The sequence below is a fragment of the Gambusia affinis genome, linkage group LG11 (assembly GCF_019740435.1).
Source record: "Gambusia affinis linkage group LG11, SWU_Gaff_1.0, whole genome shotgun sequence".
Classification (NCBI taxonomy): domain Eukaryota; kingdom Metazoa; phylum Chordata; class Actinopteri; order Cyprinodontiformes; family Poeciliidae; genus Gambusia; species Gambusia affinis.
The window spans coordinates 1,042,447-1,070,198 of NC_057878.1; the positions used below are offsets into that span (position 1 = coordinate 1,042,447).

Here is a 27,752-nt window from a genome sequence, read left to right on the forward strand (position 1 = left end):
ATAGACGCAATCATAGAAACAACAACCAAAACTACTCCCTGACACAAACAGTTAAAATGTTGGCCTGGTGACGGCACCATTTTCAAATTCTGACCGGTATTTGTTGTTGTTTTCACATTTTGCCTTCTTCTGATGATTTGTGATTATCCAGACATCGAGGCACAAATGGAGAATAAACAATCATTACAGCCATTGTGATCCCGGCTACTCTGTGATTAAGTTTGAGTGCATTTTGAGAGTCTCCTCCCACACCAATCAGACGGGTCGGTCGAAGAGCTACAAGCCACATCTCAAATGAGACACCCACAGCCTTTAACTGTTGCATTAAAGGCCTTTGCTGACTAGAGAGGCAGAGGTGGAGGAGACGGGAATGATGGAAGCTGTAATGGAATTTCAATGGGACCATTTCCCCGGGGCTGATGGGAGGGAATCACATTGAGAGTGAGAGTTGTGATTGCTGTGTGCTGCCCTGCGGGGTTGTGGGACTGATAGGAGTCTGACCTCAGCAGTCATGACTGGTTGGGTTTTGACTGCAGCCCGACACACAATTAAGATTATATGTATAGTGGGATTGGATGAAAAGCTGCAGCCCAGAGGGATGTTTTTGATTTCACAAGTGGACGATTCAGTATCCACGTCAGGATGGCACTGAATGAAAAGTATCAACCTCATCTGCATTCACATTTTGGCACTCTGTTGATGATTGACTAATATTGTTAGACATTAGGGTAATGTTATGCACAACTCTGAATGTTTTTATTAAAACAATGTTTTATTTATAGATTCATCCTTTGAAAATCTGGGTCAAAACAACTGCTGTCTGCATATTCATTCACATATTTTATTAGGAGGAACTTTGGTTTCAGTCTTGTCTAAAAATGTCAAATAATCCATATAATTATCCCAGTTCCCATTTGTTGTTATTTTCATTTCTGTATCTCATTTTGTGGTAGCCATTTTCTGTAATTATGTTAAACTGATCCCAAGTAATTGGACCTGGAAAAGATGTTGCCTATAATTAATAAAAGGTCATAGTTTTACAAGACATTTGCAGCCTTCGTCCTCGGCTGACATGTTGCTAAAGATGCATGTAAATCTCCTTTTCGTTTTTTTCTGCAGGGCAACGTGACCTTCTCATGTTCGCCGCCCCAGCTGGTGGCTTGCACCTTCCTGAGCTCCAGCAGCAGCTTCCTGTCGCTCCCGTCTGCTGCTCCCCCCACCGGGGAATTCACTGTTCGCTTTCAGTTCAGGACCTGGAACCCCGACGGGCTTCTGCTCTCGGTGCAGCTAAACCCCAGCCCACAGAAACTGGAGCTGCAGATCAGCAACAGCTGGCTTCATTTGACTCTCCACAGCACAGGGCGACAGAGATCAGAGGTTTCTGCTGGTGAGTCTGAACAACAAACCCTCTCTAAATATCACCTGGTCCTTTGTCCTACAGTTTTAGGAATGTGTTCATAATTACTGAGAAAAATTCTAATAAAATCCCCTTTAGAAGTGCAAGTTTGTAATTAGTTAGATTTATGAAACATGTCTCTCAGGACTTAAAGGAAAACCTCCCTGAACAACTAATAAATAGAACATATTAAAATTCAGTAATAGAAAGATGAAGTCATTCATATATTTTATTTGTTGAGATTTCTGTTGAAAAAGAAAAGATCCAGTGGGCTAATTGTTTAGAGTGAAATCATGCATTGATGACTCACTTTTATGATAACCAGTCTGTGATATAATGTCCTACTGAATTAGTTTTACACACAGTAACATGGATATATGGTTTTCTATATGAATTTATCACTGGGCAGGAATCTGGAAACATTCTGGGTGTTGCTTCACCCAGAATGTGAAGCAACATTCTTCACAGTATATTATACTATATACTATACTATACTATACTACATAGTATAGTATATAGTATAATATACCATCCTATATTAGATAGTATAGTATAGTATATACTATACTATCTAATATAGTAGATAGTTTTCTGAAACTATCTACTATATTTAGAGAGTGTAAATACACTAATAACACCATTATGATGCATTCATTGAATGTGTGGTTCTCCCGGTTGGTAGTCTTCAATCAGACTCTGGCTCAAACATGGACAAGTCCTCTGTTGTTGACGTGTTTAATAAACTTTGGAGTAAAAAGTTTCTCTGCTGGTAGATAATTGTATTGCTGCTATCAAACTACAAAAATGGGTGAACTGGATGTAGAGTGGAAAGTTCTGTTACCTGGACCTGTGACATGGAGTGAAATGTCTCATTACCATTTAAAAAAACAGCAGCAAAACAAGCCGCTGTAAAATACTTCAGAACAGATAAACAAGAGTCTGTGGAGCTACAATAACCAGGAATTCAAACTAAAGCTCTGCAGTTTTACTTTATACAGACCATTAGAGAATTATTTACATGTAAGGAAAGATTTAAAAGCATGATATGCCTATTTTAATTAAAAATGATTTATTTAGTATTAGTAGTGGTTGAAAGGACTGTTATGGGTTACATTTGTGGTCCCCAGTCTTGCTGAAATAAACAGTGAATCTACTAAAGGCAATTTAACAGAAGCACACATTGTTAATGAAAGTAATATGATGCAAATATTGATTCAATGATGTTTGCATCACCTTAAATTATCACTGAGTCTGATTTTTTTACAACTCCATGCAGAGTTAAATGGATTTCATTCATTAGTTTCATAAATATATGTATTTTTATTTTTTTTTCATGAAAAGTCTAACTTAGGTAAACAACTAAAATGAAGCTTCATAATGAATGCAATAAAACAACAGCTACTGCATGTATGAAGATCTGTTGTTGCTGTAGATTGAATCTTGTTTGCCTGCATGGGATGGTGAGAATATGCAAAGCAAAGTGTTTGTAGCTGCCAGATGAATGTGTGGCTGAGATGCTGGGGAAAGCTGGAGCGTGCTGTCTCTACTTTCCATGCTCATTATGAACAGAAGAGGTAACTATATCATAAAATGAAGAGGAACTAATGAGCCTTTCAGGTAGCCAAATGCTGGCTTTCACATTAACTGAGGCGTGTAGAAAAATAGTGCTGTTTTTTTTAACAGGTGCAGTTTTACAATGAGAGTGTTTGTTGTGGCTGCTGCAGCTTGACTCATGCATTCCAGTTCAACTATTTTCTTTTATATACAGCTTGTTGAAAATATTATTCAACCTGTAATATTCAATAAGATCCAACAATACTTTGTTAGTCTCAAGGGAAATTAAATTCTGTTGTAATTCATATTATCCAGCATGGTCCACCCTGGTCATCAGTCCATCACAGGGTATCATGGGCACACACAGGATAAAAGGCCAACAACCTAAAAGTCATGGTTTGGGATGTTATCGGAGTACCTAGAGAAAACCAGAGCAAGCAAACGGAGAGAATGAAACCCCATGCAGGAAGATCCCAGGCTGACATTAGGGCAGGACAGCCCTAAAATGATCATTAATCCACCCCTGGCTCCTACTGCAGAATTCTTGGTTACAACATCTGACTTAAAATCAGAATATGATACTATTGGCAACTGGCATCTTATATGAGTGGATCTGGTCTGGGAACACTTTAGGGACTCCCAGAATGAGCTGGAGAAAGAATATATGTGTTTCTCTCCAGGACCTGTTGCCCCATTTCATGGATGGGTGGTGGGTGGTGGGACTCACAATATATAATAAATTTATTGTTATCACACTGTGATAACAAAACGATTAGACTCTCTATATTACTAAAGTATTTGGAGTTGCTTTTTTTATTTTCAAAATACAGCCAAATACTGTTTTAACAATCCAGATGCTTAATTTGAAACCAACATCTTAAGAATGAAATGAATGGAAAGAAGAAAACTATTAGAGAAAATTCTTTTCCAAAATTAGGACAATGTTTTTAAAAAAAATATTAAGAAATATATATAAAGTATATGCAGTGACCTAGAGGAGGTTTTTAAGATGTACTGCAATCCGGCCATGTTTTGAAACATAGAAGGTATGGCATGAGGTGTGTCCAAACTGAAGGAGGAATAGCTAATGTGAACTCAGGTCCAGGTAAAATATATATCTTATAATGCTTGGAGAAAGTAATTTATTGTATACATCTGACTTGTTTATATAATGAATATATTGACATTCATTCTCAAAACTTGAGCTCAAAATGCAGCTTCAATTGGTTTCAATTCCAGCTTGAGGAGTGCATGCACATCCACATGAACATCTTATAGTCACAATAAGATCCGTTTTTTACTGGTGCTTGACTCTGAGCTTCATTTTACTGGAGCAGACAAGGAGAGACAGCCTGATTCACAATCTGGAGACAATACAGTGCATTAGGAAATTTCACCTGGGGTCCATTATCGTCTCTGCCCTCAAAGATTCAACAAAAGAAAATCTTTTCTTACAATTACAAGGAAAAACATACCATCCAATCTTCTGTCTGGGGCTTCATGGTGCAGATAACATAGATAAGTGGGATCGTTTCAGGTAGTCTGACTCTCCTCAGGTCCTGGGCTGCCGGGAAAACTAGATTGAGAGGACACGCAGAGGAGCGGCAGCTTTTTTCTATCATTTACCTGAAGCTGCATTAGATTAGCTTCTTGCACTGGGACACATCCACCTCCAAGCTTCAGCATGTCAGGACCCAGAACTTAATAATTAGTCAAAGTTTCACTGCAAATGAATTCAGAAAAGCTAAACTGCCTCGCTCGGAATTTGTCAATTTTTTTTTTTTTTTTATTGGAACTCCTTAGGTACATTCTTGGAGGTCACAGCTGAAATGATTATTGAGCCAAAGCTGTGATAGCATCTTGGTTACAAATTCATTATCATATCAAACACGCGTACAGAAACCCCCAGAATCAGAATCAGCCTGACTGAGTGAGAGTGTGCTGCACAAACTTGGGGGGTAAATTCCTTAATTACAGCAGGATATTGACGATATGCTGCTGTGAGAAACGTGCAGGACTTGCAGCAGCTGGAAGTCTTCTCTGCGTGATGAATGTCCTGAAACATAACCTAACTGAGCTTTGCAACAGCTAAAACTGGACTCACATCCAGAATCCTGCAGAGCATAAATGCTCAGTAAAAGTGAGCAGACTGTCTACTCAGTAACATTTTTTATTCTCCCTTGTTCCTAATGGGGTCGGGAGGGTTGCTGGTTCCTATCTCCAGCTACGTTCCGGGCGAGAGGTGGGGTACACCCTGGACAGGTCGCCAGTCTTTCACAGGGAAACACAGAGACATACAGGACACACAACCATTCACACACACACTCACACATAGGGAGAATTTAGACAGACCGATTAACCTGACAGTCATGTTTTTGGACTGTGGGAGGAAGCCGGAGACCTCGAAGAGAACCCACCATGCACAGGGAGAACATGCAAACTCCATGCGGAAAGATCCCCGGCCGGGAATCGAACCCAGGACCTTCTTGCTGCAAGGCAACAGCTTTACCAACTGCGCCACTGTGCAGCACTGTGCGCCCTACTCAGTAACATTCAAGGGTAAAATGTATAACAACTTCTATATATAGCTCAAAGCTTCTAAAATGAGTGAAACTCTAGTTCTATCTGGTCCATGAAGTTGTTATATTTAGTCCTGGAAAAGTGTTTTTTTTTTTTCTCCTTTCAGGTTCTGCTAGAGCTTAGAAGACAGAGAAGCGTAAAATGTAATTCTCACCCGTTTCCCCACCTTTCCTTTGGATTTATGACTAGAGCACAAACAGCAATATCTGTCGAGATCATTAAACTGAGCCCCAGGGCTCACAGCGATCTTACATTTCATGTATTTTCCTTTCTAAAATTAAACTCTGTCTTCCGTTTGATCGCACCGCTTTTTCTCCAGTTTGATGGTGGGAGAAATTGGCTCTTATGTGATATTTATGAAGGCACAAAGAAAAGAATTTGACCAAAAATAGTGTTTATGCAAGAAATAATTTTTGCAGAAGAAATTATCTTTCAGCTAAATCAGGAGAAGCATAGAAAGATGGCGTCCAAAGCAAGCTTTTGTTTTCTTCATTTTTTTCTGTCTTTTGTCAAGGACATCTTCCAGCTTCCTCTGCAGAGTCAACAATGAAAACTGGCATATAAAAATGTCTGGACAGAAGGAAAGCTCTGAGATTAGGAGCTGATAAAAAAAAACCCAAATGGTGGTTTCTTTTTTTAGTGGGGGAGTAGCAGTCTGATTAGATCTGTGTCTTACACTGACCCTGCAGGGCTAGCTAGCAGCAGATGAAATGTATATGACCTGAGAGTGTGACAGGAATCTCACCAGCAGTCCGTCATGGCTGCATGGCTTATTCACTGAAACATTGAATGGAGATAGGAGGAAACGCCTGTGGCGCTCACAGACTTCCAGGATAAAAGGCTGTGCCGTTAGCGACAGGCATCACTGGAAATTCTCAAGTTCCCCAAGAGCCTGGACAGATGTTATTTTAGAGTAACTGAAAACAACTCCCAGGATGCATTTCTTCTAATCGTCTGTCCCTGTTGAGCTTACAGGCTGGAGGGAAAGATAAATAAATAAATAAATAAATAAATAAATAAATAAATAAATAAATAAATAAATAAATAAATAAATAAATAAATAAATAAATAAATAAATAATAAAGTGATTGGACCAGAACAGAGTTTTATCTGTAGAACTCTGCTCCTCAAGGCTTCAGTAACATGGAGCTGAAACTCATGTTTATGAAACATTGGGGTACTAACATCATGCATGTGATAAAAATTCATATTTATGCAAAGCACTGCCCCATAGTTCTGTATCATTTCTTTAATGCTACGAAAACAATGAGATGTTAACATTGTTTAGACTTGGCAACAGCCTTAAATGTAAGTTTAGAACATGCTTTCCAAACGTCATTAACAAGTTTTCAGATTCAGTATGAGAAGAAGAAAATGTTTCAGTTCTTCTTGAATGCATATTGTATTTATTTATTGATATAACTGTGTAGTTAAGGATTGGACACTATGAAGACTAGGAACTAAATAAACAAAAAAATCTTTACAGTAATGTGGTAATGGATATGTCAACACTTTTTTCATTAGTTTTCATTGGTAGTTTATATTGGTGCAGTATACTAAACCAGAGCACAGAGTTGCCTACAGTCAGTGAAATATTAAATTATTAAAAATATCACATTTGTTGTCAGTCTTCATCAAAATGTTATTAACTAGTAAAATCTGTATTTCACTTTTTTTTTCATGGTGAAAACAATTGAAAGTCTCTAATGTAAACCAAAGCTTTTCTCCAGAGGATACAGCGACTGCCGAAAGACCCTGAAATCCTGATTTCAGGAAAACAGAGTCGATCAAACAGGAGGAGAAAACTCTCTGAGATAAGCCCTGTAGTTTTCCCTGGACAGAAAATAGTAAAGTACAGATCTGTGCTGTTCATTAGTTGCTACTCAGGAGTTGTTGTGTGGGAGTGGGGCTTTGGGGACGGAATGGATGCATCATTGTGCACATAGAATAATCTGACCAAAATGGTTTGAGAAACTGTAAATAGAACAATGTGACGCATGACTGTGGTCTAAAAACCAGTGGCTCTGAATCAGGTGTGATAAAAGCTGGGAACAATAAAATATCCAATTGCTGTCTGCATATGGATGAGCTGGAAGAATGGAAATGTTAGAAAGAGGAGAACAAGAATGTACCATCAACATGAAAATCAAAAGGCTTTCAAAGCAACATTAGATGAGAACAGACTTATGTTTGTCATCTCCGAATATTCAAGTTCAAATTTCTTTCATGTCAGTTAAATAGTTTTCACCTTCATGATTCTTCCTGATGTATTTGTTTTTGTATCCTAGATATTGCAAATTCTAGATTACTTTGGACATTTACCCCTTCAGATGAAATCTGAGCAGCATTGTCCAAAGCTTTTCATGCATTTGGTAGCCAACAAGTTCTGTATAAACAGAACATCAGTTTCCATTCTACATGAAAACTGTTTAATGAAAGACAAGACAGAACTACAAATTCATTTTCAGTTGTTTATGTGATGAGATTAGGAGTCTAAAAGATTTTATTTGCTTTGGATTTTCTTTGTCTATTTAAGTTTGATAGCTGGTTTAATTTGCCATAAAACATAGATAAAATGATTCATTTAGGTTATTGAGCAAAGTAGTGGATAAACATTTTACATTATACTGTTGAATTCACAAAACTGTGCTATTTGCTAAATTTTCTTACCAATATTTTATGCGTACTATCCACTTCATCTCCTCACCCAGCGTAGCAGCATCATTGCACAATAAGTCCAGGTCCTGCTTACAGTGTTAATTTATTTAAACTTAATTTAAGAATAATTAAATTTGCTCAATTTATTGTTTAACTTACAGAAACATTTTGCAGCTGTTTTGTGTATAAATTGTTAGTGAAGGTGAATTATAGCTCGTATTTGAAAGCAATAGGTTGCAATTTTACTGCTACCACCAGATTTCAGCAGAAAAAAAAATATTTTGTGCAACTTGCTTGTCATGAACAGAATTACTCATTTTAATTTATAGTAAATAGTTCTATACATAAGCAGATCTTCCTCTGTAACCACATTCGGTATCTGCGTGAGGATTAAACAAATAAAGCAGGTCTTAACACATACAAAATAGTTGTATTAATTTAGATCCCTCTCTTCATTTCCATCCACATGTCTAAGAACTGCTTATTAAAACAGTACTTTCTGGCTGTATGATCATTAGATTTTGTGGCGGTGTTTATCGGTGTAGATGTGTTTTAAACTGTAAAAGCTATTGAATAAAATTTGAGTCTAATTTGTGTCTCTGTTTAGTGCCTGAAGCTTCCTACTTCAGGCTAAAAGTCCTGATGACACAATCTGTAAATATACTTGATGGCAGAGTTGGTCAATGTTGTTTTTACAAGTAACAACAGAAAGTTTTTTATGCTTTTATGTCTGAGAAGAGTGTAAAAATAAATGCAGTCGAAGATGTGGAAAGTACTGTGCTAACAAAGTCTACATGTGGCGGTAGAGGCCCAGCACAATTTAGCTCTTGCTGTTCTACAGTTTGTTTATTGGTGAAAAATTGAGCCCAATAAAGAAAAGAGCAGCCAGCTTTCTGTTACCAACAGTGAAGGTACGAAATGCTGTGGGAATGCTTTGCTGCAGTGCTGGAGGCACTGTATGCATCAAAGAGGAAAGCCATGGGAGTACAAGACATTTCTGAGAAAATTGTGGTACAAAGAGTGGAGAAAAGGGGCACAGAAAAAAAGATGACTGTATTAAAGTGAAATCTTTTTGAGAAAAACAAAGCCAAGCTGCTTTAGAAGAAAAATTGTAGAGCTGCCATCAAACATGAAAGAGCAGGTTGGGAGGTAAGACTGCTCTTGCAGGTGCATCACAATTTTACACAGCTGTGGCAGATGTTTAGGAAATGTCACTTTATGCCCAGATTTTCACCAGACTTTAGAGACAAATATGTTACTGGGCTCTAAACTAATGTCTTCCAGTGGTTGCACTGGTGGGCTGTTCCGAGGTGCGCCAGCACAAAAGTTAGGTGAACCCAAATGTTTGATCACGACATAGCAATTTTACAGATTCTTGGTTTTAAATCCCCATCTTGTTAATGATTAATAAACAATCTAGTAAACAAAATTCTTTATTTGAATCAGAATTACTGAAAAAAATGTTTGAGATTCTATGAGCTGAAATTTAAACATCTTGATAAATTAACACTAGCAATGTTAGAAATGTAAGTGTTTTAATGGCTGAACATCTCTATCTAAACATACAGTATTTTTTTTTATTTTTTTTTATTGAATGACTTTGTGTCTAGATGTACAAGAGTTAAGAATAATATTGGTTTCCCTTTATTCGGTTTTCATTTTATTACATTTTGGGATATTTACCATGACTCATTCATGTGGTCTATCTAGATACAAAAATCACAGAAATACTTGGCAGACTTTTTCAACTCCTGCTCCTCTTGAAGTTTGATTGGTCACTCTGCCTGGCCACTTCCACCAAAGCTGTCGGTGACTTTGTTCATGGTGCACATATGAAGGTTAGCATTTCGAATTGGAAGCTTCAAACTGCAGACCAATTAACACAACACATTTTCCTCTTTTTTAACTTCAGATATTGATGGCAATTTAAGACTCATGGTAATTTAGATAAAACTGTAAATTCAGTGTGCCACCCTTGTACTATCTGAGACCCTGCCTGGCCCTGCAGGGAAAAAAATCCTGGACATAAGCTGGGATGTTTGTAGCTCTGTGTTGCTCATGACATAATTTGTAACTGATTAAACTCTTGAAACTGATTATACTCTGTTGTTTAGGTCGCAGAGTCAACGACGGACTGTGGCACACAGTGAGTCTTGCCAGCAGGAATCTGCAGATCACTCTGAGTGTGGATGGTGAGCCTTCATCCAACGTTGAGCTTTGGGAACCAGTGGAATCAAGAGGCAGCTTCTACTTTGGAGGTTAGTGAGTTTCCCTATGTGTCGTCTTTCTCTTGAAATTCCAACATTGTCACTTACAGTTTTCTGTGACTAAAGAGGAATAAGACTAAAGGCTGTTTCTTTCTTGTGTCACTTTCGTCAAGGCTGTCCACCCACAGAGTGTCACATCCAAGCTCCTGCCTTCCAGGGGTGCATGCAGCTTATATCCATCAACAATCACCTGGTGAATCTCAGTCATGTGCAGCAAGGATTGCTAGGAAATTATAATGAGCTCCAGTTTGACACATGCAATATGAAAGACAGGTAAAGTAGTCTGAGTTTCTTTTCTGTACTTTAATTAATTGTTAGGACAGTTCTCAGAGGGAGGAGACAAAAACTTCCTCTCAATTGATGGCTGAATGTCAAACATTATCCAAGTTGGCAGCGCAAAGTCATTCATGCCCCCAATGTTAATTTGTGGATGGCAGTGTGTTGTTTGCAGCAAAGCCTGAAAGTGGCTGACATTCTGTCCTGTAGAGACAAACAAGCTGACTGGATCTTCCAATTAAAGTGCAACAGAAACCCGGCTGCACCTTCTCTGGCAGAGGACTATGCTAACAAGCTGCTCCCCACTGTCCTGTGTGGCATGCTCTCCCTCATTATCCTGCACAGCTGTGGGCCCTGGCAGACCTACGAGCTCCGTAAACGTCTGCATGTGGAGGGGAACATTTATAGGAGCGAGGCAAACATGCAAACTGCCACTTTCCCGTGTGCATGCCCTGGGGAGAATTACCCCTTTGTCAAAATTCAGACTACCTACTTTTTAGACCAGATTGTTCGCAGTTGGAAGATATGCAAACATACCGGCGATGCCAGTCTGTCATGTCAGTACGTAAAGAGATGCACTGTAGGAAAAGACAGAATGATAGAGAGAGATGTTTTATTTTCCCAGGCTTAGACGGATGTTGTTTTTGGTCTTGTTTCTTCACACCTAATGTTCCATGGGATGAGAGAAAACAGAGTCAGGATTGGTGCTCCTACCTGAAACTTCAACTGTGACTCTGAGGGCATTTACCTCTCTGGGGGATCTGCACAGTTTTTCTCTGAGCTGGAATATTAGTGAATGACTGGCCCTTCAAATGACAGTACCTGCAGGAAAAGGTAGCAAACGTAAATACAGGAAAGAAATTGGAGGGAAAAATTCCACAATGGTTGTTTAGACATAAACTCAGTTATTACAGTCCATGTTAAAATGGAATTATACATGTAACAGATGTATTATATTGTAACTTATTTAAATAACAGATTCATCAAATGTATTTATTTAAGCCTTTAAATGACATGAATTATGTTACTGTACAATGTCCTATAAAATATTCTTTCTTATAGATGTTTTCAGATCAAACCAATTTTAACATCAGACAATACCATAAGTAAATAAAATAAAATCAGTTTTCAAATAGATATGTTAATTTAATGGGAACAGCTATTATGTAAATTAATGTGACCCTTCATAATCATGATATACCAGATTTCTGGAAAGCTGAGTTCAGTTTCTCCAGACACAACTGGTTCATACCAGTTCATCTGATCACTGCCTGACATCATCAAGTGAGCCATACATGTCTTTTCCTGATCTAAAGAAATGAATGAACTGGAAATTAATGGGCATCCGTGAGGGAAGGATTACTAAATCATTCCAGATGCCCTGGAATGATTTCCAGCAGTGACAGTGAGAACCAATATCCAAAAATGGATTAAATATGGAATCATGATGTATCTCCTAGTAATGGCCATTCTACCAGAATTACCCCAAGGGCGCCTCCACGATTATTCCAGGAGTTGGAAAAATATTAAGCAGAACTTTTTGGACATGTTCATCTTATTACATCTGGCAGGAAACTGACACAGCATCTAAAACATAACATCATGTTGACGGTAAAACATGGTGGTGGTGTGAAGGCTCTGGATTGCTTTGCTGTGAATTGCAGTAAGTATTGGAGCCAGGAATTATATTCTCTATAAAACAACCTTGCAGCAAAAATTCCAGACATCAGACATTTGATCAGAAGTTTTTTACCTTCTCATCAAAATCTCATTTCAGTACATTTGGGTTATGGAGAGGGACAATAAACCCAAAGCCCACTAGTGAAACCATCTCTGAATGAGTCAAAGGAAAACTATGCATATAGGTCTATTCAATGCTGAACTTAAATCTGGTTGAGATGCTGTGGCAAGACCTTATCATTGAACAGCCTGTTCAATGCTCAAAACTCCCCAATGTTGCTGAATTAAAACTATTCTGCAAAATTCCGAAATGATCCCAATTAGCCTACAGGCTTGACAACAGTTGCTGCCAGCAGTACTTGAACTTAGGAGCTTCTTTCTGTAAGGAAACAGATCTGACTCAAATTCAGCAAAAGCAAAAATATTTTTTCATCACTTTCATAGGTTATGTACCAAAATAGCTGCATTTCCATTAACAATAGAATTACACAAATTGAAATTTTGAAAATAAATTTGCTTGATGGAAACATGGTAATTTTCCATCAAGTCCCGTTTTTTTTTTTTTATAAAACTTTTTTGTGTTAGGATAAGGTGGTTTCTAAGATCAGTTTAACAAAATAATATATTTTGCAAAACTGCAATGGAAACACTTATTTTATATCACAAGTGAGGTGATCAATAGCTTTTTGGAAGTAGTGTCATCATGATGACAATATGAGGAAATATGAGGGTGATGGTTTGTTGTATTTTTTCAGACAATATGTAGTAGCTAGCTCCAGCACAGCTCAGAGTTTTATCATGATTCTTGGCAAGCTGAGAGTTTGTTCGTTTCAAAATGGAGTGTGCTAACATTTGATAACAATAATTAAAAATTCTCAGGTGAAATGTCTCCTATTAAAATCACTCCAGCACCGCTCCACATTCTCAGGCAAGAAAGACTCACTTAGTATAAATTAAAACGGTAGCTATTGGAATTACACCTATGAGAAATACATAATCAATGTCATAAATATGTGTGAATGTATTACATCTTAAGTAGAGGTGCACCAATTGCAGACTGACAGACCTGATGGGCTGCTTTATCAATCAAACCTCTTTCACTGGAGAGTAGAAGGGCACATCGGTTGATTTTTTTTTTAGAACCTTTCTGCGGTAGATAAGATCGGTGGAGAAGATCAGCTTCACATGAGAGTATTGGCCGACGACCCAAAATTAAGGAAATTAGCACCAATAAATTGGTGCACCCCTAATAGTGCATCAAAATAGTGCATACAATTTTTTTGTTGCTTTTACTAACACTAGATGATACATGCATATAGGATATAAACAGTACTGTCAGGTGTGTGAATGATCTAATCATCTGTCCGTTGATGGTAGCAATCCACATTACTAGCTGAAATAGAGGGCCTCAAAACCAAATTATGGCTGATAGCTTATAGATGATGGCTGATAGATGATTAGCTCAAGCATCACCATTATGAATATCTCATGTAACTGTTTACATCCATCACTGCCATAATTTTTAATGGGCTATCACATGAACCAGCCTGTTCACACGCGATTTTAATTTAATGTCTTATTTAATGGAAACACCTCAATTGCAAAATTTTGGTTTTTTCAACATTAGCAGAATGTAGACTAAGAATTCTGCACATTGTAATGGAAATACAGCAAATATTTTAGAAGCTGCAGTTTATGAGGAAGGTTGTTTGTCTAATAAAGCAACTAAATTGATCCTATGTTTTATCTGACAGTACACATGCTGTTTGCATTTAGTGCAGGCAAACTTTATTTTGGCATAATTTGACAAGACATGTCTCATTGATAACTGGGCCATGTTTCACTTTAGTTCTAGTCAATCAAGTGAGGAACAAAATTTGTGTTCCTCTGTTTCAGACCCTCAGTAGTTAGCTTGAAATGGTGAACAAAATGAAGGCCTTGTCTGAGCTCATGACACATAGACATCAGGCTGGAGCAGCCCTGACTCACTAGGAATGACCTTGTGAAGGGTAAAGAAGGCTGAGGATCTAAGCAGGAAACCCAGAATCAATTAACAAAAGAATGTGCATAAACTTTAATACAGTTTTGAAAGCTTTATAAATGAAATAGACTGCAATGTAAGATGTTGTTGGGATCAGATTGATAAGCATGGAATTATGGCATCCATATTTAAAAAATGAGTTTTTATTCAGAGTTAGGACTATAAATTTGAGAAAAAGCTTAACATCACCTGCTATACCAACCTAAAGATCATTAATGTATCTGCTTATTACAACAAAATGTATACCACAACAACTGTGTTGACGCCAAGCTGCACAATGTTGTTCTTTATTAGATTCAATAAAAATGTGAAATAAGGTTTCCTAATGGCTTACTTAGGTTGTGCTACAGCTTATTCCACAGCCTCATTAATGTCTAATACGATGTTATTTGTCGACAGAAACCTTAAGTTGTTCGCTCTCAAGGGATCCCAAGCCATGATGAGAAAAGACAAGGGAGAGTAGAGCCAGTAATTGTTTAAATCCACAGGGTAACCATTGTTAAACTGAAAACGAATGAGCTTCTGAACAAAGTAGATTTCTTGACAATAAAATGATTTAATATAATTTAATTGGTTATACAGAACTGTATGAAAACAAGAGCTGCTACAAAATATTTAGATTTTATATAAAGCTAAAATGTTAAATTTGGGATCACAAATCGCCTAATGTAAATACGGAGTGAGGGGAAAAGATTTACTTGACTTGAATTTACTGCATTCAAATAATGGGTTAGAATAATGGGTAAACTCTGACAGTGTTCAGATATAACATTTCTCAAACCAAACTCCAAGGTTATTACTTTCAGATCCTTACTTTTGAAAGGCTGATCATATTTACTTACTTGTTGGACTGAAACTGAACTTAAAACCTTTTATATTTCTATCTTAATCTGTAGAATCATACAAAGTAAGCTCAGCAGATATACATGTCTAACAGTTAGTCAAGTTAGGTCTAAATTTACCAAGATTTACATTATTTGACTGCTAAATCAATGCTCCAACAAAAAACTTATTTTTATTCAGCTTTAAGCCTTAGGCTTATACAAACGAACCACAAAAAACCTTCCACTCCTTCTTGATTTCTTGCTCTGTTTCTGTCTGTAGCTATCTAACAAACTGAACGATCTGTTATTAAAATGTTATTGTGGAAGAATAAGAAGAAGGAAGAAGAACCTTGCATGAAACACACTTCATTAGTGTCATTGCTATCACACTTTGAACATCTGCATTTGAAGTTTTCAAAATACATTTTTAGAAGCACAGCCATTTTAGGGGCAAATAGAAAAATTCTGCTACCTTAAAGCGATGGCTTCCTCACACACACCCTTACACACCACAAGTATACATCACTGCTACAACAATGCAACTACAAACCTTAACTCAATCAAAAACAATCTCAATCTATGCTATTCAAATAATTCATTCACCTTGGGAAACTGCATGGTCAAACTTAAAGCCTCCCTTTCTGTTTTCACTATTAATTATCTCCTAATCATCTCCTTAAAGCTGCAGTATGGAATGTTAATAAAAAAATGTGTTCTTCACATATTTGTAAAATATTAGTATGTTGTGACTGTAAGGTATGAGACAGATAATCTGTGAAATATTACTCAAAATATATATTATATCAATTCATGAAGAGAAACATATGATGTAGATCAGTTACTGGTTATTTTAAGCCTTTGCTGTTCTTCTTTAAGTGTGGAGATTTTCTGCTTACAGTTAATGAAAACGCTAACTTTAAGTATAGAATATTATATTGGACCAATTCAAAATATTTTTAATACAGAAATGTGGGCTTAATCAAAAGTAGACTTATTACCTGCTTGAAAGATGTTACTGTCCAACGGTTAGTTTTAAAAGGAAATCTGACAAATGAGTCTCATCAGAACCCATATTTTAATTTATTGAATATGACAAGATATAGTCAAATCGGTTGTAGCAGTTGATGCTTACACTGAGCCAGGATCTGGTTCTGATTCGAGTCCTGGTTCTGCTGGAGTCCATAGTCAGTACTAGTTCACTCCATGTAACAATGCAATGCATGTGAGTTCTTCTGGAAGGCGTCACAGAGACCTTATAAATGTATAAGTTTATATATATATATATATATATATATATATATATATATATATATATATATAGTAAATAGAACTGGAGAGCAGTAGAAGAAAGTAGCAGATAGAATCTTAAAAGAGGCAAATTGGGACTGATGTGCATAACAGAGATAACTTAGGATAGCTTAAGCCAGTCTAACTATCAGCTTTATTAAAAAGAAAGTTTTAACTCTAGTCAAAGTAGATAGGGAGTCTGCCTCACACACTGAAACTGGATGCTAGTTCCAATGGAGAGAAGCCTGAGAGCTAAAGGATCTGCCTCCCATTCTACTTTTAGAAATTCTAGGAACCAGCACTAAAGCTGCAGTGTGACAGCAAAGTGTTCCGTTAGGAACATCTGGAACAATCAAATCTGTGACATGGATGGAGCTGATTATCAAGGGCTTTATGTGAGGAGGAAAATGTTAAATTCTATTCTGGATTAAACAAGGAGCTAGTAAAGCGAAGCTAAAAAAGGAGGAAATATCAAATCTGTCATTTTAATTGTCATCACAACTCTAGCTGCAGCATTTTGGATAAGCACGTTAGGCAGGCCTCCACAATATATCACAAGTATATGGCTATTACAATAGGACTATGAGCAAAATTATCCCCACAAATTACTTTTTGGAATGCAGTAATTGTTGACTATACAACTCCAATTGCAGTTATAATAATTTATTCAGCTAGTTAGATATAATTTCAAGCTACTTTTACACAGCATGTGGAGGTGCTGAGTAATTCATGGAAACCAAGTATATTGTGTATTTATTGGAAGCCTTGTTCAGTCTGTCCTTATTGCAGCGCAAACAATCTGAAATAATAAGACAAACAAAATGTATGTCTGCACCGACAATGGAAAACTGAAGGTAGTTTTCTGAATTGAGTGTTCTGTGATTGGCTGAGGAGAAGTGGACATTGTTTATGACCAACAGTTGAGCAAACTAAAACTCTTGCAACTGGCCGATAGCATTGCTGCTTGTAAACAGTGAATGAATCTGAACTATTCATGGTCCTGGAAAGTTTTAGTTTAATATTATTTCTATGTAACTAAGAAGTCTGCTTCTAAAAGAAAATTAAACAAACATCTGTCAGGTGGGCATTCATTTTGGAAATAAAACCTTTTTATTTAGATTATTTTAAAAAATACTTGTCAAAAGTCATTTATACCATTCACAATAGTCTATGGGATTGTCTTCATATTTATTACAACAATCAAAACCTTCTTACAAAACCCCTCACTGTTTTCTCAATCCCCCAGTTGGTCTTGCACTGAGCCAGGTTCTGGTTCTGATTCTAGTTCTGGTTCTGCTGGAGGTTTCTTCCTGTTAGAGGAAGGCATCAATGCTGCAAGGCAATGACTCTGCTGAGTTTCCTTAGATACAAAACTTTTAATCTACTTTGACTAATTAATTGAGCATACTGTACTGTTTGATAACTAATATGGAATTGGAAAGTGTGACTGAATTGAAATAATGTTTTGTAAAATGCCTTGAGATGACATTTGTTGACACAATATAAATAACCTGAGCTGAACTGAATGTAACACTTAACTACACAGACATGTCCACTCTTTACAGGTAAAATGAATCATGTAATCTTGTGATTGCTGAAGCAGCCAAAAAATAAATTTAGCCAAACTGGAAACCAGTTGCTTCAAAACTGCAGATCATCACCTCTGATTTGAAACACACCATAAATTGGATTCTCTAATTACAGAGGATGGTTCAATATCACATCTAGCTCCCAAATCTACTCCCCCATTTTACATCATCCCTTGAACATTCAAAGATTTCAATCAATTAAACTTGGTGTACCTATGATTAAAGACCCTTTTACATGGCAAAAATTGTGATTTAAGAAAAGTGTAGATGTTGTCAGGAGATCACTAAGGAACCCAAAACACTGCTGGTAATCTAATTCATTTTACATTAAACAGGCGTCTGAGTCTGGTTTTGTTTCTCATTTATTTGTCTGCACATGGCTTGCACCCTGCTGCTTCTCTCAAATGGTGTGCAGCAGCAGCAGTGTGTACTCACTCTCATCAATCTGTCCTTCTTCAGGTAAAATGTAATTTTTAAAAATTCAGACCTTTTACTGATTTAGGACCGTGACCTTACTTTCATTTTTGCTTTGATTCATTTATGTATGTGTGTGAAAACCTTGAATCTCATGTGGCAAACATTCAGGGTTGCCCGTATTTGTTTTGACAGTATATCATGAGACATATAATCTGTGGAAAGATGAAGCTTTTCCACCTTCGCACTTCACCACTAATGCACTGTTCTGCGTCAGAAACAACCAATCAGAGACCGGAGGCGGGTCTTAGCGCTGTCAGTCACCATCGTTTGACATTTTTGACATTTTTGACAAATTTCTGACTTCACATGAGTATCACATTTTTTCATCAGGAATATATGGTTTTAATCATGCTTGTAGTCGTTGCTACTTTTGCAAATTTGTCAGATTCATTAGAAAATGTCCCATTGTTTCTTGCAAATGTGTGGAATTTTTTGAAGAGTTTTTTGACACTAATTTACTCCTCTTTGGTAACATTTTATTTTTTTTTTTTTCATTTATCTAACTACATCCCTAATGCTCTATTGGATTAGACTATTAGGAAGAGTTGAAAGGATTCTCACACTAACCAGGTGAAATGTTATTTTTTTCCCCTGTTTTAGTTCAGCAATATGTTTTCATAACAGTGATTTCTGTGAGTTCATATCTCTCTTTGATCTTTCAATACGAGGGACATAAGAATTCATGGTTTTTGGGCTGCAATATAAGCATATTGCAGCGCAAATATCCGCATATTGATATTATCCTGATAAAACTACCAGTTCACAAACTGTTAAAATATTAGATTTTCTATGTGTTTTATTAGTGCTTCTTAAAATGTAGCAATGTTTAACATCTTTTCGGATTGGTTTCTGCCACTGGTCCTATACAAATGAAAACTCAATTGATAAATGTTTAAGCACATAACTCTTATTTTAAAGTTGAATGAATGTGGCCCTGTAGTGTCCAGAGGGCCACATACATATTTATGGCGGACAGGATTTGGCCCACGTGCCTTGTGTTTGAAAGCTGTGCTCTAACAGAGATTAAATTAAGTTTTTTCTCTACCTCTCCAATGTCTCTTATTCTAAAATTAACTGTGATACAATGTAGAAAAGCCGGGCTTCATAAGTTGTCTATAATAAAATCTACTGAATGTTGCATGTATTCTTTCAGAATCTGATGATCCACCTGAGTCTGAGAACCATTCACTGAGCTCAGACAAAAGACTAACTACTGTGACTCATCTGCAGTCTGTGTTTGCACACTACAGGAACATGCTCATATAAAGTTATTGCAGAGTAACATATCAGTGACACATTTGATTGAAATGTCTAAAGAGTTGTTCAAATAAAGAGTTTCATTCTGCAGTCATTCATGTGGCAGCAGTCATGTTGAATTTTAAACTGATCCTGTAGAAGATCTGACTGATCAGGTCAGAATTCAGACCTCTGGGGGTTTTTCTGTTGAGTTCCTCCATTTACAAGTCAAAATGGAAGACACATATAACATATAATCTGCTATTGTGACACTATTGATTAAATAATATGACATGAAAAAAGGACTACCTTCTGCACACAAAGCAGAGAAGTAAAATATTCTAATGTTGGAATGTGCTTGTGTTGCTCACTCTGATGTCCTGATGCTTTTTGGGTTGCTTGACTTTTGGTTAGAGACATAAATCACACTAAATTTTGAATCTAGTTTTTAAAAATATGTTGAAAAATATTCCAGAAAAAAAATGGTTTTGCACTTTGGGCAAATCCACTGCACCAGAAATGTTGCATCCATTTTAATCTCAGCTGCACCAGGAGGCCTTTTCAGTGATTGTGCCATGCTCAGCAACATTCTCAAAATGGCAGCAGGTTGCATTTTAATAACAGATGCAGCCTGGTGGTCCCAGCACACAAGACCTTCAGGCTGACGAGGGATTAATCTTAAAAAATGTTAATAGTTTTTCAAACAAATGAGAGCACAAATACATTCCTGTGTGTGTGGGTGTGTGGGTGTGTGTGCGTGCAGGCGTGTGTGTGTGTGTGAGCAGAGAAGCAGGCTAAAGACAGGATAGCAGAGGCTGTTTTTTTCCAGTTGCCTTGTGTCTTTGCAACCTTCTGTGCCGCTGTGAGGACATGACAAGTGAGAGTGATTACTTCCCTGATATTAGCTGTCATTTCTCTTCTGTGGCCTACTTAATGACCCCTGAGTGTATGAGGAAAATTAACTTTTATCAGAGCTAATCTGCTCTTCTCTGAGTGTAATTACACCTCAGTTTACAGCTAGCATGTGCTTAAGTGTGCTGCCTACTGTAATTTTACATCCTGTAAGGGCAGCCACGGACATAACAACAGAAAATAGCTTGATGGTAATTAAAGCGATTGTTGCAACCCTATCCATGTTGCGGCTGGCCCACTGTGCTGCAGTTAATAGGTGAGAGATAAAGTGTATGAAATTATAGATGCATGCTTGAAAGGCTGGCAATTATGTGAAACTCAAGGAGGCTTGAGGAAGGGACTATTAATCAGAAGAGTGCGATGTAAATTTTTCTGCGGCAAAATCCCATTAACAGGCATTCTTTGAAGGTGACAGTGATGCTTTTGTGCTCAGAGAAATCGGCTTTTTCAAAATTCAAGGAGGCTGCGGGACCCGACACTCTTCACTCGTTTTTGATTTTTAATTTCAGCTCACAAAACATGAGTCATCAGCAAATTAACTTTTGGATATGTTCCAAGGTTCATATTCATAGCAACAAAGAAGACAATAAAGAGGAGAATGAAATGGATTTTTCTTACCTGTCAGGCATAGTGCTTCAATGGCCCGTGCTTCATTGTGTTGTCTGAAACAAACAGCTGACATAGTCACTTCCAGGTTAATCGTAATCAGTTAGAGCCGATCCCCCAAAGCATGAAAGCTGGGCAAACAAAGATCAAAGCAAATTAGGAGGAACCTGGAGATTTTTCAATTAGTCAGATATGTATAATTACAAACTAGTCTGATAATCAATTAATTACAAGCAATAAAGCCAGGCTTTCTGCTGCTGCAGTTTTAAATGTGATAATTGAAGCTTCTTTGGTTTCTATGGCGTGCTAATTAAGATTTCTCTTCATTTTCAGAACTAATTAGGCAAAAACAAGGTCTCATTAGGATTGTATTTTTTCTTGTGCTCTGAAAGTTAAAGAGCTGTGAAGTGAGTTGTGGAATTAGTTTTGGTGCATTAAGGTGTGGTGGTGCTCCTGTTTTCCCAGGTGCCTGCCCAACCTCTGCGAACACGGCGCCCGCTGCTCCCAGACGTGGAGCTCTTTCTCCTGCGACTGTTCGGGAACTGGATACTCCGGAGCCACGTGTCACAACTGTGAGCACTTTTATGTTTTCAGCACTGTCTCAAAGCTACCATTTCACCCCCCTCTCACTCCAGGTCTGCCAAGCCTTCTCACATTCAATTCAGTACACACATCCACCTGCCTCTCTCAGCTGGAGCTTTCCTCACTTTGTGTAGCTGAGAGGAGAAGCAGAAAGTTGTCCTGTTTCAGCTTGACATGACCTCACAATTCCTATCTGCACTTTTTTTTCCTGCTCCATCCTTAAATAGCTCCCCACTTCAGACTGGCTGTGATTGTAGGAGTTTTTCCTTCCAGGTGTCATTTTTGACTTTGCCTTGATATATACTGTGGAGTGTTGTTGGAGAGAGTGTGGATCCCCCCTCCCTGCACCTCCATCCCCTGCCCCAGAATGTTGATATCTTGTTTGTATGCAGACAGACAGTTATGGAGGAAACATGGCAGATAAGAGCATCTGCTGCAGTAAAAATAGTTCCTTTCATTAAATTCAGCTTTTCTATCTGCAAGTCAAAGGCGTAGCCTGGAAACCAGTGTACTTTAAACAGACCACCAGTTGGTTTTAGGGGAATGATTTATCAGCCTGTTATCAGTCTGTTGAGTCTGTTTTTTAATCCAACTGAAAGTTGAAGCAGCCATGGTGTTGTGTTTCCCCTTTGCTAAGAGGCAGACAGTTGAACTGCATTCAGAGTTTATCCTCTTTAATTTACACATGACACACATGTTTTCTGGCATTGTGGACATTTATGGACAAATTATTTTAACTGCTTTAGGAGGAATCAAATCTTGTCAGTTGAATGTTTCAGAATAAATTAAACAGCTAGGACTGGATGTATCCTTCACGAAATACAGATAATTTAAAGCAGTTTGTGAGCAATGACACATTTATGAAAATAAGGAAAAATTCAACCTAATTTTAGAGTTCACTAATCTAAGTAGTGGTAGTAGTGTGTAACATTATCTTTTTTTAGATTTTTTTAATAAATGCATAAAGCCGATAGGTCTAAAGACAAGACATAGCAAATCATACATAAATCGTGTGATTTTTAACAAAAATAAATGTAAAAGCATCTTTATTTATTCCATTTTTGTCATGTAAATGAAATAAAAAAGCTTATTTTTTTGGTTTTCCAAACTCACCCAGATCTGGATATCTTGTGCAGTTATACCACTAATTATTTTTCGATAATTGGACCAATGGAATGACTGGTCTTCAAGGTGCTAGCCTTCGCAGTCAGTAAAGTTTGTTTGATTTTCTCTCTTTCACTGATTACTTTCAAAAAATGACTCTGCTGAGCCACCATAGAACTGTTTTATGCTCTCAGATGCATCTCCCCCAATTACTAAACTGCAGAGTTCACTGGCAAAATCTAGTTAGTAATCACCACAACACCAAAGTGGGAATACAGGATTTATTAGTATTTATTAGTAGTACACTTCACACTTCAATCTACCTGGGTTGGGAAGGCAAAAAGAAGAATTTAGATTGTTCTTACCTCAGTGTAAGCAGTGTAAGCTCACTGCTACATTCTATCAACTTCCTTAAAACCAAATGACCAAAATGTGTTTTGTCTTTAAATGTATAAATGCCCTTTTTTAAGAGCTAAATATGCAGGAATAAATTGATTATTTCATTTGTTTTACTTTTGGCTTGTGTTTTTTTCTTATTTCATGTCAGCCTGTCTCTATATCAGCTCCATCTAGTAAAATATGACTCATTTTCACAATGATGCCATTTATCACTTTAACTTAATATGTAGTCGATTGCTTTGGAATTGTATGAAAATCTGAAACATACTCATTTCTGTATAAAATTTTTTATCAATGCTTATATAATGTTTGTGACTCTATTCACCATGAAGCTATGAAAAACTATATCTTGAAAAAAAAATGTAAACATAAAATTTGACACCTACCCACACCTTTCGAAAATAAAATACAGTGTAATCTATTTCATTTTAATTTCCATGACTATTTATAAATATATAAATATTTGAGTGCTAGAAGTGTCATAATTGGCTAAGATGAAAATATGTAAGCAATAAATGCATGTGTGTTTAAGTCTGTAATAAGCCAAGGGGTTAAATAAAGAAACCACAAATGAATTATTCTCAACATCAGCACAGTTTGAAAAGATTAGCTTCTGACTTTGTTCCTCATTGCTAAAATCAGAAAACATGATTATCTGGGAAAGCAGAAATGTCTTAAACCCATAGCAGACATCCCAGTATAGAGAAGCCGTATGAAATATGATTCTGATCTAGCGATTTTTCTTTCCCATGACCATGATAGAGGTTGTACCTAACTCTAATGTGAAACACAGAGCTATTTTTTCTGTGAGCCGTTCACTGCAGCATTGTCGGGGTCAACTGAAAACATGAATAACTCAACTGGAGGCCTAATTTTTCAGCTGGTCTGCCATACTTACTGGCCCCATGTCTCACTGTGAGGAGCCTCTGTGACTAAACTAAAAGGATCAGTCACACTACTTGTGTTTTACACCAAAGGTTTTTATTTGGCTTGTCCAGTTTATTCATCAGTATGGACAGTTGATTTTCCTGCATCCAGATTAAAGCTCCATGAGGAGTCACATTTTAATTCTCTTCCATTAGAGTATTGAATGACCACCAGTCTTCTCTTTTCATCCTTACTTCTGAATTATTGTCATTGTGTAATTCCCTCCTCATGTTTAGAGTTATTTGTTTGTTTTAAACATTTGTTCTTGTTTGCATCCACCTTAATGTCTCTAGATATTTTCAAAGTTCAAAGTTCCAAGCTTCAGAAGCCTTGTATTGTCAATGAGAGAAGATTCACAAAGATTCAAGATTCACAATGCATCGCAATACAAAAAGCATAAAAATATGCTAAAATTGAAAAGATATTTCTCTTTTATCAGACATCAGTCTAACTGAACACCAACTCAAATTAAAAGAAAACCAAGAATAGCATTAGCTGTATAAAAAAATTATGTCTTCAAAAAAGTTTAAGGAGTTTGAATACTTTTGAAAGTCATCAATCCATCTTGATTTCATTAAAAGATAATGTGTTGGTGCTCTCTTAATTGCTGATACTGCCTCCTAATTATTCATCATGTGTTGTGATAACTAGCAGTGGACAACAGCCTGTGTTCCATGGTTTGGCTAGCTTTGTTCGTTCAGCCCATAAATGTGACCTGATCCCTTCACTTAAAATACATTCCTGTTCTGCCTGTCAGTTCAAACATTTTAACTGATGTAGTTTGAAAGCAGTTTCAACTGAAGTTGACACTGGATCTTATAGATTGATCAGAAAGCTTCTTGAGAGCTCAGAACCCAATCAGTTGAGCGCATTGTATAAATACAGATAGAGTTTGTGTGTTTGTGACTCATACAGTTCAGACTGAGGAGAGAGTGGGCTGATTCTTGGAGAAATGACTATTTTTGTTCTACTGTTCTTCCAGCTATCCACGAGTCATCCTGCGAGGCCTACAAGCTGAGCGGCAGCTCCTCAGGCTTCTACTTCATCGATCCAGATGGGAGTGGTCCCCTGGGGCCCACACAGGTATACTGCAACATGACAGGTGAGATCATGGTAGCTCTTGTCTTGTTAAGTATGCACTGTTCACACGGAGAAAAGGTAATAAAAAAAATAAATAAATAAAAACTCAGAGAGGGCAGGAAAGATAAGAGCATCTCTTGGTAGAAATCTGCATTTGTCTTTTGTGGTTTTATCTTTTCCTGCCATCTAAACTCTTGAGATCATTGTGGCTTAAAGATTAATTAAACAATTTATCTTGCTCTGCATCCTGTAATGTAAACTTGCTTCTGCTAAAAGGGCATCTTGTACAGTCAAGTGTCACTAAGTGTAACCATGTAGAAAAAGGTTACAGTTGCTGAAGCTTACGGATGTAAACATTGCGGAGGCTGGGATCTGGAGTTGTTAAAGATGAAATATTTGACCTGCACAAAAGGATCAATTAGTTCTTGGAACTTCTTCTTCAGTATGATTATTTGTGCTCAAAACTACATTTTCAACTAATGATAACATAAAAAATATACTGATAACAATCCAAACTGCCTGCATATAAATTGTTATAGGTCTCATACATTTTCATGATGCAAGCTTTGAAAGTAACTTGGTGACAAGTGAAATAAAGTTTTCCTCATCAATATGAGGAATTGCTGTAAATTCATGACTCGTTGCAATCAGCTGGGTTTCCTTAGATAGAAAACTTATTAAGCTAATTTGAATAAGGAACTGAACTTAAAGCACATTTTGACGAGGATTTATTGACAGTGTTACTGAACTGACCTTAAAATGACGCGTTATGAATCAATGTCATATAAACCAACTGAACAGTATTAAATTGCAAAGTACTTCTCTTTGAAATCTTGCCTCCCAATATTGTTGCTCAGGGAAAAATAACCACCACATTAGTGACAGTGTAGGTCTCCTCTGGTTTTGGTCTAATGTGGAATTATTGGCAAGTCATTTGAGAAATAAACTAAGTTGTGGTAATGGGACTAAAACTTGTTTAAACCTTCTTTTACCCATGCTTGCTTTTGTTGCCTGGCTGCATTCAGTTTTCTGAACTTGTGGAACCACTTTTGTTTCTAGCACTTTTAGAAGTTTGAACATTTTACTTTGTGATCCCGTCAACCCAATTATGTAATCCCTTTTATGGTCTCTGCATATGTAGCATATTGTGCCTTTTTCCATGTCTTGTCTTGTTATGTCCAACAGAGTTCAGGATATTTAATTGTGATTTTTTTGTGAAGGACCATCACAAACCAGAACAAGTGGAAATAAAATCTAACACAGTTTTCTAAATTATTTAAAGTGTGAAAGCCATACCAATGAAGAAAGAAATAGTTGTTTTTATCTGCGTTTATCATAGCAAAGTCATGTAAAAGGATTTACACTGTCCTCAGGGGTTAGTTGAATTTTTTTTGTATTGATATAATAGCAATCAAACCATTTTTATAATGGATGTGCAGGAGTTTGCAGATGTCCTCTGGTATTTTGATATTTTGTCTTTATTGATGAGCTCCAAGTCTTTGAGGATGAAAGGATGCTGTTGCCATCAGTGTAACCTAATCTATACCGTCTCCACAGACTCACTTTGACTCTGGCGTTAATAAAAATACCAGTAAGAAGAAACATGTTGAAAACCTAAAAGACGAATAAGATTAATATAATCTAAAATTTTCAGTGTTATGAATAATTTGGGCCTTAACTGATGGTGCACATCTACAGGCAGATATTTTTTCCCATTGCTCTTTAACGAATGGCTGTCTCAGTCACAGTGAATGGAGAATGAACATTATCATCTCTGGCAAAGTCACTGATGATGAAGGAAGATAAAAGTGAACCTGGAGTCTTAAATCTTTGTATCAAAAACATAGTTTTACAGGAATGCCTTAACTGTAATGTGTGGGGTTTGCAGCTAATTGTGCTTATTCCCACCTGATTTGTGGTTCTTCAAAATAACCAAGAAACACCTGAGTGAAGTTGCACCCCCGCCCCTCTCCTCCATCTCCCCCTCCTACAAATCAAATAAAATTGTCAATTCACTACTTTTGTCCTGGTTTGAGCAGCAAAAGTTTTTGTTTGTGCCGCTATCATTTTGAAGATATAAAGAAATGTTTCTAGAGGTAATGAAAGGTCAATCAGCCCCCACTCATAAAAATTTGGTGTTCTGGTTGACCTTTTGACCTTCAACCTTTCATTAATATCTTCAAAGCAAAAGCGCAAACATACCACAAATATTTGACACCAATTTTGTGTGATTTGAAGACAGTCTGTGAAACTCTTGGCAGCTTCTGTTATTCTTGA

General features: G+C 37.0%; 1 protein-coding gene across 1 annotated transcript in view; it reads left to right on the plus strand.

The window, feature by feature from the left end:
• The window catches only part of LOC122840202 (contactin-associated protein-like 5), a 177,804-nt gene that overhangs the window by 88,874 nt on the left and 61,178 nt on the right, over window positions 1-27,752 (plus strand). The window contains exons 8-12 of the mRNA XM_044132441.1: window positions 1,120-1,387; window positions 10,303-10,446; window positions 10,569-10,728; window positions 21,849-21,955; window positions 25,378-25,497. Of these exons, the coding sequence (XP_043988376.1) occupies window positions 1,120-1,387; window positions 10,303-10,446; window positions 10,569-10,728; window positions 21,849-21,955; window positions 25,378-25,497 (799 nt within the window). The remainder of the gene's footprint in view (window positions 1-1,119; window positions 1,388-10,302; window positions 10,447-10,568; window positions 10,729-21,848; window positions 21,956-25,377; window positions 25,498-27,752) is intronic.